Source organism: Schistocerca serialis, chromosome 9 (genome assembly GCF_023864345.2).
Source record: "Schistocerca serialis cubense isolate TAMUIC-IGC-003099 chromosome 9, iqSchSeri2.2, whole genome shotgun sequence".
Taxonomy (NCBI): domain Eukaryota; kingdom Metazoa; phylum Arthropoda; class Insecta; order Orthoptera; family Acrididae; genus Schistocerca; species Schistocerca serialis.
The window spans coordinates 382169601-382192052 of NC_064646.1; the positions used below are offsets into that span (position 1 = coordinate 382169601).

General features: G+C 37.6%; 1 protein-coding gene across 2 annotated transcripts in view; it reads right to left on the reverse strand.

The window, feature by feature from the left end:
* Positions 1-327: 327 nt before the first annotated feature.
* The window catches only part of LOC126419312 (Fanconi anemia group D2 protein), a 206839-nt gene continuing 184714 nt past the window's right edge, over positions 328-22452 (reverse strand). For both annotated transcript variants that reach the window (XM_050086492.1, XM_050086493.1), the window contains exons 21-25: positions 19797-20031; positions 15816-16002; positions 15556-15705; positions 11340-11507; positions 328-747 (exon numbers count right to left, since the gene is read on the reverse strand). In XM_050086492.1, the coding sequence (XP_049942449.1) occupies positions 556-747; positions 11340-11507; positions 15556-15705; positions 15816-16002; positions 19797-20031 (932 nt within the window). In that variant the 3' untranslated portion in view covers positions 328-555. The remainder of the gene's footprint in view (positions 748-11339; positions 11508-15555; positions 15706-15815; positions 16003-19796; positions 20032-22452) is intronic.

The window sequence follows — 22452 nt, forward strand, 5'->3', positions numbered from 1 at the left end:
ACTGCTCGTAGGTATTCAATAGTAAACTATTGTAGCAGTATGTGGATGTTCGCCTGAAAATTATTAATGAGGCTTATCGAAAGTTAAACAATAATGCACTGGCCATATTAACTGGAGAGTTGCAAAAAGTGGAAGTAAAAGACTGTGAAATGCAATGGTGCACCAATCGGCTACATTATTTACAGTAGACAGTAGTCGCACTTCCAACACCCATTTTTTCAGCCAGTAAGTTGACACTGAGGACAATAAACAAAGAAACAAAGCACGCGAGAGTCATCACAGATTGTGGGAACTATTGACTTGAAAGAGTGGAAACATTGCAAAAAGTCTTTATAATAATTATACTTTATTTGTTATTAACAATCTAACTTTAATTTCAACATAGTAAAATAACATATGTACAATTTATGTAGCACCATCAGTTTCAAGATGAGTTCATTAAAAATCAGAGTTCTAATTTAAAAATTTTACTTCACACATACTATATACAGATGTAAAGCAGAACTCATCCTAAGTGCATGGTTAAAATGCAAGCATTTGTTGTCTGACACAGGTTTACAGTTCTTCACTATAGCTCCGATTGTCATTGTCACTTTCAGCTGAACCATCATTCTCATCTGGACATTCTTCCTCTTCTGGATCATCCTCATCCCCTTCTGCATCATCATCATTATCATCACCACCACCATCATCATCATCAGGGTTTGACTGTCCAGCTGCATCATATTCTGCTCCATCTACAGTGCTCTGCAACAATAAACAGAGATAACAATATAAATCAGTTATTGGAAAGTGGTGGAAGAAAAATGAAGTAAACAAAAAATATTGTTTTGGAAGACATTCCCGAAACAGTGAAAAAGTATATATTGTTTGTATGTGTGGTATCATGGCTAAGAGTCAATCTATAGTCACGAGGTCCAGTTCTGATCCTCAGCCAGCCCTTGGAGTTTTTCTGTCACTTACTGCTTAGCTCACCTATTAGAATGAGTTTTCACTGTGAAAAGTACTAACATGTATGATGGGTGGGAGTCCACATTAAAGGGTATGTGTTGTAAAGTGTGGTTGGTTTTCTTTTTTTCCCTTGTAGTCATCAGTCTCCTGACTGTGGCTGACATGGCCTGCCACAAATTCCTTTCCTGTGCTAATCTGTTTATTTCAGAGCAGTACTTGCAACCTAATTCGACAATTATTTGTTGTACACATTCCAGTCTCAGTCTCCCTATACAGGTTCTACCATCTACAGCTCCCATTAGTACCAAGGACGTCATTCTCTACTGTATTAACACATGTCCTATCATTTTGTCGCTTCTTCTTGTTTGCCGTTTCCCTTATATTCCTTCGTTTGATGGATATTTTAGTTCAAAGGATGATGGGAGAGAAGAGTATCGAGCATTCAACTTCCAAAAGGATCATGTGTAATAAAGTACTACAGTGTTCAAAACAAGCTTTGGGTTGAGGCCACCTGTAACTTACGGGTCTTATATTCAACTGCAGGATGCAGATGTTTCACAGTGATCAGATACACAAAAAGAAGAAACATGAGCTTCCAGACTGATAAAAGTGATGATAAAATTATAATATTCTCAATTTTTCGCAATATTCACTTGAAAACTAGCATAAAACTAGATAATGTAAAGTAATTTAACAAGGATCTGTGGAACTCTCAGGATCACACAAACTGAACAAGGCTACAAAACCACCACAGAGAAATGGAGAATGGTGAAATGTAACTGTTTGGAAAATCTTGAGATTATGTGTGAAGGAACAAGGCTGCATTTTGTATCTGTTCTTAAAATTGGTTGAATTTTTTAATACAGTATTCCCTTTCTCATGTACATTCCCTTTTTGCATGTTCATATCTACATGACCAGGTAGAACAGCTAAACTAAAAGAAAAGGATTTCTGTTGTTGATCAAACACATCATGCCTTCTCATCTTCATCTACCATATTCAAATATTTATATTTACAGCAAAATTAAAAATTAATTTTCTGTTAATGTAATAACAGTAAGATGTTTTGTTGATGAAATATGCCTCTGAAATATAACTTTCACAAGCAGCTTTCTGGGAATTAGAGATTGTTATAGACACAAACAGGAAAATAAAGTCACATCATAAATTTTACGATTTAGGCCAGATCGCAAATGAATGGGAAGTCTGAAAGGCAGATACGAACCACCAGTGGCTGACTACTTCTTAACAATATGTATTGAATAACCGAACATCACCATTTGGGAAATTTTGTGAACTCTCAAAGGCTTTTGATTGTGTGAATCATGAAATTCTTCTAGATAAGCTTAAGTATTTTGATATGAGTGGGACAGTGCACAAATGGTTTAATTCATATTTAACTGGAACATTGCAGAAGGTTGAAATTAACAGTACAGGTAGTCTGCAAAAACCAACAGAGTCCTCTAACTGGGGAGTTATCAAGAATGATGTCCCACAGGGTTCAGTCTTTGGTCCCTTATTGTTCTTATATATATTAAAGACTTGCCACTCTATATTCATGAAAATGCAAAGTTAGTTTTTTTTGCTGATGATACTAGTAATCACACCCAAGAAGCAAGAATCAGCTGGGGAAATTACAAATAATGTCTTTCAGAAAATTATTAAGTGGTTCTTTGCAAATGAACTCTCACTAAATTTTGAGAAAACATAGTTTATACAATTCTGTACAGTAAAGGGCATAACACCATTGATAAATATATACTATGAACAGAAGTCTGGAGCTAAGGCAGAATACTCAAAATTTCTGGGTGTGTGCACTGATAAGAAATTGAATTGGGAGAAACACAACGATGATCTGCTGAAACGGTTAGGTTCAGCTACTTATATGGCATCATATTTTGAGGCAATTCGTCATTAAGAGAGAAAGTATTCATAGCACAAAAGTGTGTAATCAAAATAATAGCTGGGGCCCCTATAAGATCACCTTGTAGACATTTATTTAAGGAACTCGGGATATTCACAGTACCTTCGCAATACATATATTCACTTATGAAATTTGTCATTAATAACCCATCCCAATTCAAAAATAATTCTAGCTTCAACACTAGAAGAAAGGATGTTATTCACTATTCTGGACTAAATCTCACTATGGCACAAAAGGGGTAAATGATGCTGCCACAAAAATCTTTGATCATTTGCCAAATAGAATTAAAAGTCTGACAGCCAGCCAACCAACTTCTAAAAGCAAATTAAAACAATTTCTGAATGACAACTCCTTCTACTCAATAGATGAATTTTTAGATATAATGTAGTACCTGTAAAAAAAATTAATTAATTATTGTGTGTAAAGAAAACTTATGTTAACCTTATGTCGGGCGCGGTGTTTGTCGCAGCGAGATTGGGCGTGGTGTATCAAATTGATCACACCATTTATTCACGTGATCATTTATTAAATTCTGTTCACAAAACATATTATAAGTGCCAAATATATTTAAATAAAGACAAAGATGACATATGAGCACAAGTGCAGTACAAATATTCATCATTCAGATTTCGTATCATCAATGTTGGGCTTTAGTAACAAATGATAAAAATGTCGCTTTTTCATTTGCTTCTTTATTATATTTCACTAATAAGACACATTACAAATGACAATTATCTTTACAGAAAGGCTATTATGACACTGGATCAGAACAACAATGATATTACAACTCATTCATTTGTTTCGTCACTTTTTGACTACTGTGGTAACAAATGCGGAATTTTTACGCATTCAGAGCAAAAGGGTTCAATGTGTATCAAACAGATATGCTTCTGACACATTTTGCAACAATATTTTGTCAGTCTTTTTTTTCTGTGCAGGTATTACACCTTTTCCTCTTGATCCCAGTCCCTTGTTCTTCGTTTCTGCTTGTGTCTTCTGCTTCTTCTTCACACGTTTTCCTATATTGTTGTAGCCGCAGTTGAAGATCTCTGTGAATTCCTGAGGTGTCCAAGCATCTATGAACCAAGTGAGGTAGAACTAACGCATGTGAGAGTTGCTTCAGGAATCCTTTTCTTCGTATAAAATTCTCGTTGTTGCCATAGTAAATTACTTGTGAACTGATTCCACTCATATTGATCATTGCAAAAAATATGACCATGGGCCAATGGCACACATTTCTTGCTACATTGTATGAAGCGGTCAACTTATCTGTAGTGTCGACTCCACCTTTGGTGCTATTGTAAAATGTTACAATGGATGGCTTCTGTTTATCTCCAGTGTCAGCATTTACTGAATCATTTTCATGCAAACTTGATGCCAAGATAACACACTTCCCCTTTTTAGGAACGTAGGAAACTAGAGTACAGCCTTTCTTGAAGCCAAAAAGTGATCTATGGACAGCCCCGCCTTTACTGGTAGCAAACTCCAGAGGAATCTCACACTTGTTTTTCTTCACCGTCCCAACAAAAGAAAGATTTTTTTCTTCTTAGCTCTTCTATCAAACCAATACTAGTAAACCAATTGTCTGCTGTCACATTTCGACCTGACTGATAAATTGGTTCACATAGTCGCAGAACAACATCTGAAGGTTTATTGCTAACGTGGTACAATCCTTCTGGCTGCAGCCCAGCGTATATTTCCAGATTTTTGAGATAAAATACTTGGGAATCCACAAGAGCATATATATAATTCCATATTTGTTTGGTTTGCTAGGTATGTATTGGCGAAAACTGCACCTTCCACGGCATCCTTCAAGTTTCTCATCTCCTGTAACGTTTTCTCTGAGGGTGTAGAATTTCTGGCAATTCTGTACAAACAGAGAAAATATTTCCCGAATCGCTGTTATCTTGTCTTATTTTCTCCTTTCATCGCGAGTCACACGATTGTCAAATCTAAGGCACTGTATGATGAATTTGGAACGTTTTATGTTCATAACGAGATGAAATTTTTCAATTCCATCCCCATCACTTCCCCACAGATCTTCTAAGCTTTGTCTGTTACTTTTGTTAACAGCAGCCAAAAACAGAAGACCTACGATAGCTTTTAATTCAATAATATCTATAGGTTTTACGTCTCTCTCTCACTGAAAAGAAGCTTTGATGCTCTCAATATACTGATTGGTATACAGAACTATAATTGACAAAATGTCGTCATATATGAGGCAATTCCAACATTCCAAAGGCGTTCTAAATGCTTTCGCCGCACCTATAGGACCAGGTAACTTTCGAATAATATTGTGGGCCCTGAAACATACTCTGTGTGTTGGTGGAACTTCATTCCATTTTGTCTCCTTGTTCCTTCAAGTATAATAATGCTGGCTTTCTTCAAGTACTTCCTCGTCGTCTTCACTGTCGTTTTCCTCTGTTTCTGAATCTTCCTGCCGAACTTCAACTGCGTCATCACAATTTGTGTCTACTTCATCTTCAAAATCCTCTTGAACTTCATCATTATCCTCTTCGAACAACATTTTTTGTATTTCTGCAACATGATTTGGGTCAAGGAGGTTGTACGTCTTACTGCAGCCTGCCATGATCAAGTGTCTCACACCTAAAATGATAAAATTGCTATAAAATAACGCAGTCAGGTGCAGAGTATCAATTTGATACCTGATACTCAAACATTCTAAACTGACGATTAAACGGTCCAAAAAGAAAATAAGTGCATTACACATTGTATATTAACATTGTACTACTTACTAAGTTATGTTGATAACCAAAGAAATGAATTATTGAAACGCAACATGAACGGGCGCAGTGTATCAAACTGATCAATCAGCACATATATCGCAGTCATATGGACACTGAAGCACAAAACAATGACAAGCGTTCGGAAAAGGCTGGCTACTAGCGAGTAGGCATCAGTGCTGCCACTTGTTGACAAACAATTTACAGTAAACTTCGAGGTGTATCAAATTGAACAGCCGCGCCAGACGGAAGGTTAAAGTGACACATTCCACATCATTATGAAATGCCATATTCATTATCTATGGAACATGGATTAACATATGTATGTATGTAAGTATGTATGGATGTACATGAAGGTTAACAAGTCACATCAACACTCATCTAGTACCTTGTAACTTACCATCCTAGTACCTTGTAACATACCATCACTGACAGACATCAGAGCTGTTACACCACAAGCATTCCAAGTAGATGATTTCCCACATCCAAGGAAAACAATGAGTCACAGTTCTTAACCATATTACAGTGACTCCTCATTTGAGTGGACTGAAAGGTACATTACACAAGTACATGGTTGATTCATCCAATTATGACTTATTTTGTCTAAAGAGTTTTATTTACTGCATACACCAGACACAGTGTCTCCAGGTACTATAGTATACAACAGAAATGTTCCTTTTACTCATTCTCTTCATGTACACTGTCTTCAGAATCACACTGAACTGTATGAGAAACAGAGTAAATTTATTGTTAGTTGAACAGTCATAAAGACCTCTTTCCTTAGATCCATCAGAGTAAATAAGAGTGATATTTTGATGCTCATATAAATAACGTGAAGCATTTTTATACTATGGAGTGCAACATTCATAAACTACATTAAATTTAAAAGCAACTGATGTCACTGTAACAGTTAGGATAGAAATATCTGCCACACTGAAGTTAATGAGATGTGTCTGCATCACAAGCTGTCCAATTTCTCTTTTGCAATTCAGGAACATGGTTGTGCACATGGATTACAGACTGAATACTGTAGGATTAACTGGACCGTCTATGCACATTACACCATTAGAAGCTACTGCTGGATGGCAATCAGATGCTCACCAGCTTTGTGCCAATGTTTGGCTACAGACACATTCCAGAATCCATTCTCACCCACTTCAAACTCTTGTTGATGTTGGTACCTGACAGTTTTGAGTATGATGTTCATGATATTTCATAAATAATGATGACACATTTCAGTTGCGACTAGGAAGGTTTTGTACACATTTCTATTGAGGCACTTGACAATGTCTGTCTGAAAGAAGCTGCATAAATATTCAGTCAGATCTTCATAAGATTTCAAAATGCTGCAAAAACTGGCAACTTGCTTTAAATTTTCAGAAACGTAAAATTGTGCACTTCACAACATGAAAAAAACATATTCTCCTATGTTCATAGTATCAATGAATCACAGCTCCTACAAATACCTGAGTGTAACACTTTGTAGGGATATGAAATTGGATAATTACATACACTCAGTCATAGATAAAGCAGGTGGCTGATTTCTGTTTATTGGTAGATTAATGGGAAAATGTAATCAGTCTACAAAGAAGACTGCTTACAAACCACTCGTGCAACCTGGTCTGGAATATTGCTCAAGTGTTTGGGACCTGCACCAAACAGAACTAAAAGTGAATATTGAACATATATGGTGTAGCACAGCATAAATGGTCACAATTTGTTTGCTTCAAGTGTCACAAAGATGGTGAAGAAGCTGAACAGGCAGACTCTTGAAGGTGTATACATAAACTATCCCAAGAAACCCTGCTTATAAAGTTTCAAGAAGCGATTCTAAATAATGACTTTAGGAATATACTACAATCCCTTGCTTGTCACTTACAGAGGGACCATGAGGACCAGATTAAATTAATTACAGCACATACAGAGGCATTTAAACACTCATTCTTCCCATTGTTGATTGTGCTCACTATAGCAGATGCAGTAACAGCAGTTAGCCAAAATTCACAAAACTGTTGCATAGACTACTGCGGAAATTAGTTCTTTGCAAAGTTTATGTCTTTGTGTGAAAAGACGATGTGAGATTTGGAAGAAATACTATCAGTTACACCTCATGAACTAGACCATATTTACAACAGAATAGCCTGTGTTTCTTCAGCATTGCAGAAAACGAGGTGGAAGATACAGACAACCTGCTCTTAGAGACTGTATGTGGAAAAACTAGGGGTGAAAATAACCATGGAGGAATTAACATGAGCCAGTAATTATCATGTTCGCCTCATATCGAAAAAACAGTAGAGATTTTTATCCTCAGGAAGGGGGGGGGGAGGGGGGGGGGGGGGGGGGGTTGAATGAAAAGCTATTCTAGGTGTGGTGGGCAAAATGTCAAGACAGAAAGGACCTCATTTTAAGGAATGATTTTTGGTAATCGCAGCCTCGCTGAAGCAGTTAATTAATATAGTCTAGACAAGAACAGTACTGAGTGACAAGAGATGTGCTCCAAAGTTGTGTTTTGAAGGGAGCAGCAGTATCAGGATTGGATGCAATGGCCAGGGAAATCTGCTTCTGAACTAGGCTGGTGTGGGAATTACATCCAATGAATGCTGAGGTGAGAATGGTGGTGTATAGCTGTAAACAGTCTGCATCAGAAGAAATACATTTGTCTTGAATGACAAGGCTATATGGGCAGCCTGCAAGTACTTTACTTTCCGTATTATAGAGGAGGTATTACAGATGAAAAAAAAAGAACTTTCAGGAAACATAGGCTCTAAAATACATACCTTAAAAGCTATGAGCACTTGTTCATCTTTGCTAGTGTGAAGCACGCTTCTTCTATTGAACAAATGTTCATAGGTCTTTAAATATACATTTTAGAACCTACATTTACAAAACTTCTTTTTTGTTTTGATCCATACTACCTCCTCCACAAATATAAGAAAAGCAAAGAGCTTACAGTTGAAGAGAGGTGTTTCAGAGTACTGAAGATGAAAAACTGCTCATAGCTCTTAAGCTACGCAATTTAGAGCCCATGTGTACTGGACTTTTTTCCTTGTTTTGGCACATTCTACTACTGCTCAAAACAATTGATGCATTTTCTAATACCTTGTATATTATCCAACCTCAAACACAAAGTCTTAAGCATGTTGAATGCTAATGAAGAAAGATGAGTAGAATCAGTTGCCATTGAAAAAAGTCTACAGATACCAAAGTACTTAATTAGTGTGGTCCATAAAACCTCAAAAATCATTGCACTGACATCCTTACAGTGGGAACCGCATTCACTTCATTATCAACCACAAGCACATAATCATAACAAGATAAATTAACACAGACTTGTCAGCAGACACTCCCCCCCCCCCCACAATAACCCTAAGAAGATTCTTTATTTGCAACAACACAAGCAGTCTTCCATTGTTGTTGTGGTCTTCAATCTGAGAACTGATTTGATGCACCTCTTTACACTGCTCTATCGTGCACAAGCCTTTTCATCTGAAAATAACTACTGCAACCTACATCAATTTTAATCTGATCTCTGTATTTAACCTTTGGTCGCCATCTGTAATTTTTAAACCCCAGACTGCCTTCCATTACCCAATTAACAGTTCCTTACTGCCTCTGGATGTATCTTATCAACTGATCCCTCCTTTTGGTCAAGATGTGCCATAAAACTCTTTTTCTCTCCAACTCAATTCAGTTCCTCCTCAGTAGTTACTTAATCTACTCATGAAATCTTCAGCATTCTTCTGCAACTCCACATTCCAAAATCTTCTGTTCCCTTCTTGTCTGAACTGCTTGTTGTTCACATTTCACTTCCATACAAGGCTACACTCCAGGCAAATACATTCAGAAAAACACTTCCTAACTCTTACACTTTAATTAACTGTCAACAAATTCCTCTTTCCAGAAATGCTTTTTGTGGTCTAACCAATTTTCCTTTTATATCGTTTCTACTTCAGTCAAATATTAAAACTTGTCTACTACTTTTGGTGGCTCATTCTCTAGTCTAATTCCCTCAGCTTCACTTGATTTAAATTGACTACACTCCATTACTCTTGTTTCACTTTTCTTGATGTCATCTTACAGTCTCTTTTCGAGAGCCTCTCAATTTCATTCGACTGCTCTTCCGAGTCCTTTGCCGTCCCTGACAGAATTAGTATGTCACATTCTTAAATGATGATAAATGCTATATGTCTAGGTTTGCCTTTCTTTAACCTGTCTTCTTAGTTGCAGGGTTAGTACGGCCTCATGTGCTCCTAAATCACTCCAGAACCCAAACTGATCTTCTCTGAGCTTTTACCAGTTTTTACTTCTTTTGTACGTAGTTCGAGACAGTATTTTGCAACCAGCCCTTATTAAACTTATGGTTCAGTAATATTCACACATAGCAACATCTGCCTTATTTGGAATAAGAATTATTACATTCTTCTCAAAGTCTGATGGCATTTCACCTTTCTCATATATCATATTCTTCATTGGAATCCACAAACCACATGGTGCTCAGTTACACTCTTAAAGCTGTAACAACAACAACAACAAATACTGTCTGGAATACAAGCACACTATGAAGTATGATGACACAAAAATTCTGGCACAGACTGCCAGGTTCTGAGAAAGTATTATAAAAGAGGTAACTGAATGCAAGCTCTGGGTAAACTTAATCAAAAGGCAAGCTAGCTACCAACTCAGCAAGGCATGAGATGCCTCGAGGAAGCACACAGTGAAGAGTCTGTGACCATGAAAATGAAGGTAACACTTCCTTAGTGCATTCTCTGGTGAAGGAGGAGACATTATCACTGGTAATCTACTGTGTGTCTTAATATAACTCTGAGGAGCTGATTATTTTTATGATGTGCCAATGTTTGTATTCCACCCAGGAGTTTCTAATACTGTACCAGTGGTAGGAAAGTTCATTTCCAGTAAAAGAAACCACAACAATTTACTCTAAATTGCATAGAGAATTAGTAAACAGAATGCATCTGCATATAGAATAAAAGAAATCTTCCCTAAGGAGCATATGATTCTCAAACTTCCATAAAAATTGATTCTTTTGCAGCAGCAGTGAAATAGAAGAGAAGATTTCTAAGATAAGTGAGTAGCCAGCGAATGCTCATGAATTCCTGTCACAAGAAATTTACAATATTTAGAGAGGAAAAGAACTTTCTTCATTCTTGATATACTTCTTCATCTAGTTCATTAGTAGTTTAAATCACACAGTTTTTCCAGTATGCTGGTGTAACCCCCCCCAGGTCCTCCTTTTCTACACACACACTCCATCTGGATAAGGAACCACTTCTGATGAAATGAAATACTCATTTAAAAACCTCTGCTTGTTTCCTTAAGACTTCTGTAATATTGTCTGAAAAGTGTGACCACTATTTGTACAATTAATTCTGTGAATAACTTGCACACTGAAGAGGAAGCAATTGGCAGCAGTTAGTTTCTGTGTGTATGAAACAATGGTAGAAAAATGCTGCTAAAATATTTACTTGTAACATTTTAACTGGTTATATCCATGTTTTTTTAGTTTCTTTGGACTTTGACCATCAATCTTTTATTTTTGGAGGATATGACACAGTTATTAACAGTAGTTTTCTATGTAAAAATGGGAAATAGTGTGTGAAACAAAACATAGGACAGTGAGTTTAAAATCAGATGGAACGAAAGAGCAAATTTTAAATAGGAGATGAAAGCTGTAGAAATAAAAAGAAATGTTCAGTGATTACCTGTGACGAGATAACTTCTCCTTGCAAATTTCGATTGCGGAGGTTGCCTGCTGTGAAAGCCCCAATGCAACCATTGGCAGCTAGAACACTTTTCACCTGCACTCTCAGCTGTTCCAATGTTAGCCTCAAGCGTGGTACAAATTTTGTTACAGCTACATTTTTTTGTTCCTGGAGAAAAAAAAAAAAAAAACTTTCACTTTACTAATGGGTGTGAAAAAAATAAAGCAACACATACAAAGGAGCCATAAAAATGTATTCTTAATAGAACACTTGAGCCTGAGCTGGTGAATTCTTTATATATGATACTCAACATGATTAAACACGGAAAATGTTTGTTGTTGTATGTGCACAATACTGCATAGGTTAGAAATAGCAAAATATTATGTTGGACTGATATAAGCATATGTGAATTCTTGAGGACCTCACAACAAGTAGGTTCATCCTTTGGTCCGAATGACTTGTGCCTCTCCTTCCTAGCTTTCCCCAATATACCCCCCTTTCCTCCCCAGGGAAGGGATAATCATTCTGAAAACTATGTTAGTTTTAATATGTGTATATTGACAATATTGCAATTTTGTCTCCTGGAGGGAAGAATTTGTCTGCCATCCTGTCTCCTTAAATTTTATAGTTTTATCAAGAGAATTTCCTTGATGATATTTGTTTATACAGCTGTGTTTTAATATTAGAACAACCAATTTCGATCGATACATTGAAGCCTCTATCATTATTTGCATTAAAAAGGAGGTAAAATCCCACTTTATATGGCCAAAAGAAAACTGGAGCTGTCACATGTGGAAGCCTGACTTATCAAGCTCTCCCTGATTTATGAAGCTCTCCCAGAATTTATGCCTCCACATAGTATTCCACGCCATATGCAAAAGCAAACATCTGCTATGTGTTTTCTGCATGAAAAAGTTTGTCTTAATTATTATCTGAATCCACCTTAAGGATGAAAAACTGAGGTGAGCTGATTAATTGTGATAAGATTGGTACTGCTCCATCCATTATACTAAAGCATTGTTGCAGCCTCGGTCTAACGCGTCAGTAGCACGTTAGAAGTGAATATTAAACACGTGTTAACTTGTTAATCATGACTACATTCTTATGACTATCTCTTGTACACAGTTAAAGTAACTTCAAATTATTGAAGAAGCAGAAAATGTTGGAAACCACACAGAGGGAAGAAAGTACTATGTGAATGAGGATTGTATTTGCGACTAGTGAAAAAACAAAATGAGGCTTCAAGAAACAAACTGTAATTGCCCAGTATTTCGTGGTCAAAAAGTGAAGCATCTGGACCTACAAATACAGGCTCTGTGATTACCTAGATGAGAAGCAACAATATGGATATGCAGTGACTAGTGAATTGTGTGAACTCAAAGCACTGGCTTTAGCAAAGAACTAGGAATCACCAGTTTCAATGCTAGTTGGGGCTGGCTATCAAGATATTTCAATTGATATGGATTAGGCTTCCAGAGGAAAACTACCATCGCTCAGTGACTCCCAGGTGAATTTTCATCGCTATGTGATAAATTTGCGCCACAAATACTCCTGTATATTATCACAAATTGGTAATACAGATCAAATGCCAGTCTATTTTGAGAATGAATAAAAAAGGGAAATTCAGAATCATGATATGAACTGGGAGGAATGAGAAGCAAAGGTGAACAGTGATGTTGCATGTAGCTGCAGGTGAATGAAAAACTATTCCAAAAATATCACTTAAAGTCATATTGGTCAGAGTGAATCCAAAAGAGAGGATGGTTGTAGTTGACTGGGTGATGCATGTTTGGCAACATCATCCTGGTGCATTACTGAATTTATGTAACATGTTGATCCTGGACACCTTCCCTGAGCATACAGCTGAGGAAGTGAGATACATGTTACAAAAAGGGAAAACTGACTTGGTCATTATCCATGGAGGCCTAACATCCATCCTGCAGTCACTAGAGGTGTAAATAAATTGGTCATTCAAAGCAACACTTAAACAGCAATAATGCAACGGATGGCTCATGAAAACAGACTTATGAATGGGTGAAATGTGCATGGGATTTCTGTCTGTTACCACTGGTGGGATAATCCTTCAAAAAATGTGATATCACAAATTCGCTGGATGGAACAGAAGACAACACCCAGAGGGGAGAGGTTAATGACAACAGTGACTCTTCCGCTACTGAAGATGATAAAGGAATGATGAATAAAATCATTATGTCAGAATCATGTTTTTCTTGTAAATAAAACACAAATTACAGCCAATGGTTCATTTTTTCCCCCTACCTTACAATTAGGGTGCAAGGATTGTTCAACAGTGAAGGTTATTCAGGTTTATATGGCAACCATGTTTTATATTATATATCCACAAGCTCTGCTCTATTTGTTCTAATGCCTTTTCCACTTCAACAGCTTCATACTTCTCTGTGCCCCTTGCTTCTGTTAAGTTTACAGGCCTATGTACTCTCATCCACATGTTTAATAAGTAATAACATGCAACTACACCTGCCTACACTTGGGTGAGCTCTCACTGCCACTGTATTCCTATCATCTTTCCTCCTTCTGTCCTTGCCTCACAATAGCACTCGCCTCTACCTGTCTCTTACTTCTTCCATATTTACACCACAAGAAAAGGAAGAAATGATGAGATGCTGTCAAGAACAGACTGTATCTAATTTGTTTTACAATGACTGTAAGGTAGAAATGATTTAAAGATGTAATAGACTTACTTCTAAAATTAAACTGAAGATTTAGCCATGGGAAGCGACCTCCAAGTTCTGTCTGCTACTGTGAGGCGATATGCAAATGAACTATGTGCTGAACTCAAAATTCTATTATAAATTCCCCCAATAAGATTCTTAGGCGCTTAGTGCATCTGCCTATGGAATCCCGGCCTCTGTTGAAGAATTGGATTAGGTGAGGTTGCTTGCCTCATAGAAAGTGGTTATGCATGTAAATTATTAACATCAAGTTAACCCCACCAATATGTTTGACTTGGTTTTAGGAAAGGGTTGATGTCACAATATATGTGTAGTCTGAAATGTCAGGAAAGATAATCAGAATTATTCCATTTGAAAATTACATATACTAACAAATTGAATAATTGAGGTGATGCCTCTTGAGTGTGGGCAGATAAAGAGAAAGGAGTATAGCACGAATCTATAATTATAAAGCCTAGCAATGTGGATTGGCACTTCTCCTTAACTAAATGAGATCCTTAACCGAATGAGAGCACAAGATTCTACTTCGCATTCTTTCCATCAGTATCAAATCACAGAAATAACACGAGAATGTGCTGCCATGCTCAATGGATATAAAATAACTTGAAACTGCAGTGATAATTTTGTCTGGTTTTTTGTAGTGTTAAGAATATAAATTCTTTAAAATTGTTGAAGAAGGGCATGGGAGCTAAAAATGTTACATTACAGTCAATAAGGAAGACTTAGCTGAAGAGAAGGAGAATGCTTGAAGTTACATCAAGGACATGCAGAGACTCAGTCTAAATTTTCAGATATTAAGAAGGGAAACAAGAGAAGTGGGTGGGCATTTTACAAGTGGGGGCTTAATATTATAAATTTAATAATGTTCTTATTGAGATCAAGCAACATGTTAGTCAGTACGTTGGCCAAAAATGGACTTCCACATCCACATCATACTCCGCAAGCCATCTAACTGTGTGTGGCGGAGGGTACTTTTGATATCACTACCTGAGGCCCTCTTCCCCTGTTCCCCTCGCAAACGCCAGATGGGACTATGTGGTGACAGAGGCAGAGATCGCCTCACACTTTGGTTTGAATCTGCAATATCATTGCAGCTAATGAAGGCAAACCAATAAACATTTATCATGTTCTGCATTGGGGGGAAAAAAAGGAACTTGTGCAATATTAATTTCCTTATAGTCACACTTATTATCTGGCTTACACAAATGGTATGCTTAACACTAAAGATCACAACACAAAGAATACTTAAAACTGAGGAAATTAAATGTCTCAATTTGTTACGGCTTGCTTCTGTGGATGTAAACTAGATATAATTCAAATTATCTCTCAGCATTCACAGGTTAGTTTTATTTACTTCAATGTGATTTCTGTTTACAGCCACTGAAAAAATGTTTGCTGTTTAATCCTATTATAACAATTTTTGAATGCAATATACATCAATTACCAATCTGAAAAACACTGTTTCTCCAAATTTTGCATGCTCTGCAATTATTTACTATGCTTACCTTTGTATAGAAACAGAGATTATGCAAAAACCGATTATATTTTTGCAAATCTTTCAGCAGCAATATGACTTCCTCTCGTTTGTCTCTGAGAAAAGCATCCATCAGTCTGATACCACTGTTAAGAAACAGTTTTAGCAGTTGCTGGGACATCTGCAGCGAAATTATTTGTAAATTGCAAAATCATAATACAATTTGACTCTACAATACCATAATTATTATTAGTATAACCTAAATAATGAACTTAGATTGGAATAAATTACCCTAATTACAGCACTCAAAGTTCCTGCACTATGAATTTTAACAATGGCCTCAAATTCTGGCAAGAAGTCAACTATAAGCCTCCAAACTTTGAACTGCTTTTCACTGCTGGACATACTATTAAAAGCATCTTCAGCTCCCTCCAGCAGGCATTTGAATAGCTGAACAAAGAGAACACTGAAGTTTGATCTGGAAAAGAATAATAATAATAATGATAATAATAATAATAATAACCTATTTTACTACTTGAATAATAATGTCAATGAATATAATATGAAACTGAACTTATATCGAAACTTCTTAGCAGGTTAAAACTGTGTGTTGGACCACAACTTGACCCCAGAACATTGTCGTATGAGAGTAATTCTATCAGCTGAAGAACCGAGTCACTACTCATGACCCAACCTCACATCTTTGCTATTGCTAGTATCTCTCTCCTACTTTCCAAACTTCACACAAATTCTACTACATACCTTGTGGCTCTAGCACTCCTGGAAGAGAGGAACAGCAGAGTCAAACATTCATTTTGTGAACAATGACTTAGGCTGTGGCTATGCCATTTCTCTGCAACTCCTTTCTTCCAAGAGAGCTAGTGCCACAAAGTATGCAGGAGAACTTCTGTGAAGTCTGAAAAAACAGGAGAGACGTAATATCAGAAATGAAGCTGTAAGGATGGATTATGAGCTGCACCTGGATTGCTCAGCCTGTAAGAGCACTGCTGGCAAAAGGCGAGTTTCCAGGCTCAAGCCACAGTCCAGCATACAGTTTTGATCTGCTTGGAAGTTTCAAAACAGTGCACACTCCCCTGCAAACTGAAAGATTTATTCTGTGAACTAAGATTTTTTATAAGTAAACAATTAATTGTTTGAGCATTGTGTCAACATAGTACATAAGTTAAGTATCAACACATCTAATTTGTAACTGGTTATAAATGCATGTTTAAGAAAACGTGAAATGTGAATGAGAATAAACTGATATTCATGAAACTGATATGGTGCTAAGCAGCAGACAGGCATATAAAAAGGTGGAGAACTGGTTATCTTTTAGACTACACCTCCGTAACAGCTAACAAACACACATACTGCAACTATCATCTCCCTAATTTGCCATTTGAGATCAGGTGTCAATGTCACGACACAACAATGAATTGGCATAAGAATCATTTTAGCAACGATACAGGCTGCAAGCAGGAAAATTCAGTTACATAAGTGTTTTTGAAAATGCACAGCTAATTATGAGCCGGTAACAGAGAACAAGCATCTCAGATATGGTAAAGGTGATTGGCTGTTCATATGCTATGTTGTGAGTTGTAGAAAGTGGATGAAGGCTGGGAAAACCATGAGCAGACAACAAGGTGTCAGATGTCCACACCACATCACAAGGCGCAGAGATCAGAGGCTTGCCTCCTCAGTAAAGCAGGATTAGGCAATTATATATGGCAGATCCGATGACAGACTACAATGCTGGTTCAGGCAAAAGTGTTTTGGAGAACACCGGTCAATGCACTTTGGTGTTCCACAGCAGATAACCACCATGTGTTTCCATGTTGACCCAGTGACGTCCATTACGATTGCAGTCAGCATCTGATCATAAAGGTTGGACAATTGATCAATGGAAATGCTGCCTCATCATATGAATCACATTTCTTGTCCAGATGTGCCATCATACAGGAGAAGATTGCTCAAAAGGAGAAGAGTTGCTCAAAAGAAGCACCATACCAAGGACACAGGCAGCTCATGGTGGTATTTTGCTACGGGGTACGTTCACCTAGACACCCATGAGACCTATGGTAGTAATCACAGGCACCACGACACGTATGGAACACTACTGGGTGCCAGCTCTGTGCCCACAAGGATTGTATTTTATGGGAACTGGGCAATCTGTGCATACGCATCTGGTGTTACTTATCTTGGAAAGCAACCAAGGATGTATCGAATCCCTACCACACATATCTGCTGCTGTACTGTGTTCCGAAAGCAGACCAACGTGCTGTTAAGCAGGTGATCATAATGTTGGGTAAATAACCTTCAGACTGAAAGATGCAACAGTTTGTTGGCCTACCCTGAGCATAACTCAGGCCACAACACTGTTTGCAAAAGACCGTGCCCAAGTACAGCTTGGGCTGCAGTTTTCTCAATGCATGAGCCAACCATCATTTGAAAACTAGACTCATTTAGTATGAGAACAATGTACGAACATCTTGCTATGGGGCCCTTGAGAGGCTCTGCCTCCTGTTGTCAATTTCTAAATTTTTTTCAAAAGAAACATTAGTTAACGTAATAGCTGCTGCCACAAATGACTGAGCAGAAATTCTGTGTGTGTGTGTGTGTGTGTGTGTGTGTGTGTGTGTGTGTGTGTGCTTGTTAGGTTTTGCAGTTTGCAGTAATTCTGCCACAAATATGTCATGTTTGTTGAGGGAGCAAGAAACTTTGGAAGCTCAAGAGGACGAAATTGCTCAATAACTCACCTTACAGCATGATAAGTATAGTTTCTTTCTTTATTATTTTAAAATTTTTAATCTACCAAAGAAATAAAGCAAATATGCAAAATAAATCTGAACCTTGGTTCACTTTCATTTACATATTACTCTTCAAGATGGATTGCAGACGCATGTGCAAGTTGCGTTTGCGTGAGTGTGTGTGTGTGTGTGTGTGTGTGTGTGTCTACTGCTGACAAAGGCCTTAATGGCCGAAAGCTATAATTGTGTGAATCTTTTTGTTGTGCCTATCGCGACTCAGCATCTCCGCTATATGGTGAGTAGCAACTTTCATTCTCTGGTATTGTTTAAGATACATTAATTACATTTGTCAGAACCGCTTTCAATAATAGGATTTAGGGCTGGTTTTCTCAGCCCGGAGGCCTCCTAAAGTGGCTGGCCTTCAAAAGGTTAAATCCTTCTGCTCAAAGAAAAGGGGGTGAGCAATTTGAACTGTAGAGATATTCCACACACTATTATGTAATTCCTTTTCATTTCCATAATTGTTTCTTTGAAGTATAGGTTGAACAGTAGAGGATAAAGTCTCACTGCCTTACACCATTTTTAATACAAGTGCTTTGTTATCGTTCCCTCTCAGTTCCTGTCAACACTGTAAATGACCTACCTTATGATATAAATGATTAATGGAAAATCTCTTATGAGAAGTATTTGTTTCCTACCTTATGATATAGCTGATGCCTATTGTTCTGGGGATATCAAATATCTTGCACAATTTTTCCAAGACCACAGAACCCTATGAAAGTGCTGTGACTTTCCTTAAGTCTTGCCTCTATTACTGAGTGCAATGCCAGAACTGTCTCGCTGCCATCTTATACTTTATTAAAGCCAAACAGATCATTATCTAACAGAATCTCAATTTCCTTTTCCATTCTTTTGTATATTATTCTTGTCAGCCATTTTGATCCACGAGTTGTAAATAGTGTGCAATAGTTACTGCATTCATCTGCTTTTGTGATCTTCAGGGTTGCGTGGTTCATATTTTGAGTAGGTACATGAAAAAGAAGCTTAACATTTATTCCCAGCTCCTGAACTTGAGTCCATTTTCAGCACACACAGATATTGTGTAGAGATACAATCTCTAAACACTGACACTCGACTAGAAGCACTACAAGAGATGTACTGATCATCTGTGTGGCATACCTGTATGTTCTGAAAGAAAGGACCCCAAGTTTGAAAGCTGAAGCTATAACATGCAATTTCTCATTTACTTGTGTATCTACTGCTCAATGCATCCTTTGTTGGAGAGTGGCTGCCTTTACTCATACCACTGTTTGTATTCCATCCATGATTATCCTCACCACACAAGACAATCATATTAGCTAATTATTTATGGCTCTGACAAAATTCTGCCAGTTTTCTTATGAAATTTAACTGTAATGAAGAGTTGAGGGCTCACCCTTACTGCATGGTGTTCATCTATAATGCTAACATATATTTGACAATAACAATTGTAACTCTCAACAATTTTTTTCTGAAGTGTACCTACTTATTAACAGTGGGAAAAACTCGTAGGCTCCAGTTGTTATTTCCATCGTTAGTATGCTGTTCAATTTCTTCTCTTACTTCTGACAGGGTATCTCTTAGGAACTGAAGTTTATCTGAGGAACATGAAATGTAGCTACTGAGGAGGATGCGTAAGCCACGCCCACATGCTGCTCCTGTCTCAGGACTTCCTGTCTCTGTAAACCAAGGCCTGTTCAGGAATGCACGGCATACCTCCGCTGTAAATGTAAAGCAAAATTTAAAAAATAGTTTTGTGCATCTGACTTTTCACAGTTTTGTTCATTTGGTTTCTTTATTCATTTCTTTACTGTAATTTGAGCAATGTCATCTATACTACTATATAAAGACAAGTCGTCATTAATATATAAAGATAAAACGTCATTTAATGTTGTTTCCAAATATCTCAAAAAGTTATCGAAAAGTTCACTTCAGATTTTTACACAACTCTAATAAACATTCAGATGGACACAGGCTGTATATCTTTTAAATTTATATAAATATCTCATACAAAGGGGAAACATTGTTAGTAAAATTCTTCAAAATTATTGACCGATTTACTTCAATTTTTTACACAATACGCTAATAAACATTTGGACTGCCATAGGCTACATATTTTTTTCAAACAACAATGTCCAAGTTTGCTGTTAAAACTGATTGCGAAAAAGAAAATTCTGTGCTGAGCTGTGCTGTGAAAAGGTGTGGTTTCATGTTCTTCCTCGTAGCCAGTTTTAACTACTATAGCAGGGCATGTAAACAATTAGACAAATTGTTTCTTGTAAATTTATTCTTTCTCCTTATTTGTAGTTTTAAACAAAAATTGTGTACACAACAATATGCTTTTCTGTTTTCTTCCACACAGTCAGTTTTACAGAAAAGAGGAAGTTCTATATGTGATTTATCAACTGATGATTAGAATACTACTACAGAATCTGAACTGTCTGGAAGTTTATAATCCTATCCATATGAAGAAGTGATTTCAATTCCCAATCTAGTACTTATTGGCAATAACAATAAATAAGGCTCAAGGTCAGAGAGGAGAGAAGAGGAGATGGACAGAGAGAGGGGGGAGGAGGAGAAAATATTGGCATTAATACATCCACTACGTAAAAAAGGAAAGAAAATTGATCTTAACAATTACAGAGGGAATTATCTCTTGCCAGTGACAAATAAGGAAGAGCCAATGTAACTGGTACACCTGCCTAATATCATGTAGACCCTCCGCGAACACGCAGAAGTGCTGCAACACAATGTGGCATAGACTCGACTAATGTCTGAAGTAGTGCCAGAGGGAACTGACACCATGACTCCTGCAGGGCGGTCCATAAATATGCAAGAGACTGAGGGGGTGGATATTTCTTCTGCAAACACCATGCAAGGCATCCCAGATATGCTCAATAATGTTCATGTCTGGGGAGTTTGGTGGCCAGCGGAAGTGTTTACACTCAAAGTGTGTTCCTGGAGCCACTCTGTAGCAATTCTGGACACGTGGAGTGGTGGAGTGTCGTATTATCCTGCTGGAATTGCCCAAGTCCGGCAGAATGCACAATGGACGTGAATGGATGCAGGTGGTACGACAAGACGCATACATGCAGGTTACCTGTCAAGAGTCATAGTTAGAAGTATCAGGTGACCTGTATCACTCCAACTGCACACACCACACACCATTACAGAGCCTACACCATTACAGAGCCTCCACTAGCTTGAATAGCCCCCTGCTGACATGCAGAGTCCATGGATTCATGAGGTTGTCTCCATACCCATACACGCACATCTACTCGATACAGTTTGAAACAAGACTCGTCCAACCAGGCTACATGTTTCCGGTCATTAACAGTCCAATGTCAGTGTTGACAGGCCCAGGAAAGGCGTAGAGTTTTGTGTCATGAAGCCATCAAGGGTACAAGAATGGGCCTTCGGCTCTGAAAACCTACATCGATGATGTTTTGTTGAATTGTTTGCACACTGCACTTATTGATGGCCCAGCATTGAAACCTGCAGTAATTTGTGGAAGGGCTGCACATGTGTCATGTTGAACAATTCTCTTCAGTCATCGTTGGTCCTGTTCTTGCAGGATCTTCTTCTGGCTGCAGCGATGTCAGAGATTTGATGTTTTACCTGATTCCTGATATTAACAGTACACTCGTGAGATGGTCATACAGGAAAATCCCCACTTCACTGCAACTTAGGAGATGCTGTGTCCCATCGTTCATTTAAACTCACTTAAAACTTGACAACTTGCCATTGCCACAGCAGCAACCGATCTACCGTATTTTGTAATCCAAAAAACCGCCTGCGGCTTAGAATCGAGTGTAAAGTAAGCGGAAGTTCTGAAAAATGTTGGTAGGTGCCGCCACAACTAACTTCTGCCATTGAATAAACGTAGCGCTACACAGGCATGCTTTGCAAGCACAAAGATAAATACTGGCGCCAAAACCTCTGCGTCAGTAAAAAAAAAAAAAAAAAAAAAAAAAAAAAAAAAAAAAAGGTGGAAGACGAGCTTTTTTCTCCGCCCCGAGTTTCGACCACTTCATTTTCATACATTATCCAATGAAGTAAATACAAATTCCGTATTGTTCATCTTCGAATGTAGCAGCATTTCAATGTACTATGAAAATCCGACTGGCAAGACTGTTTGGGAT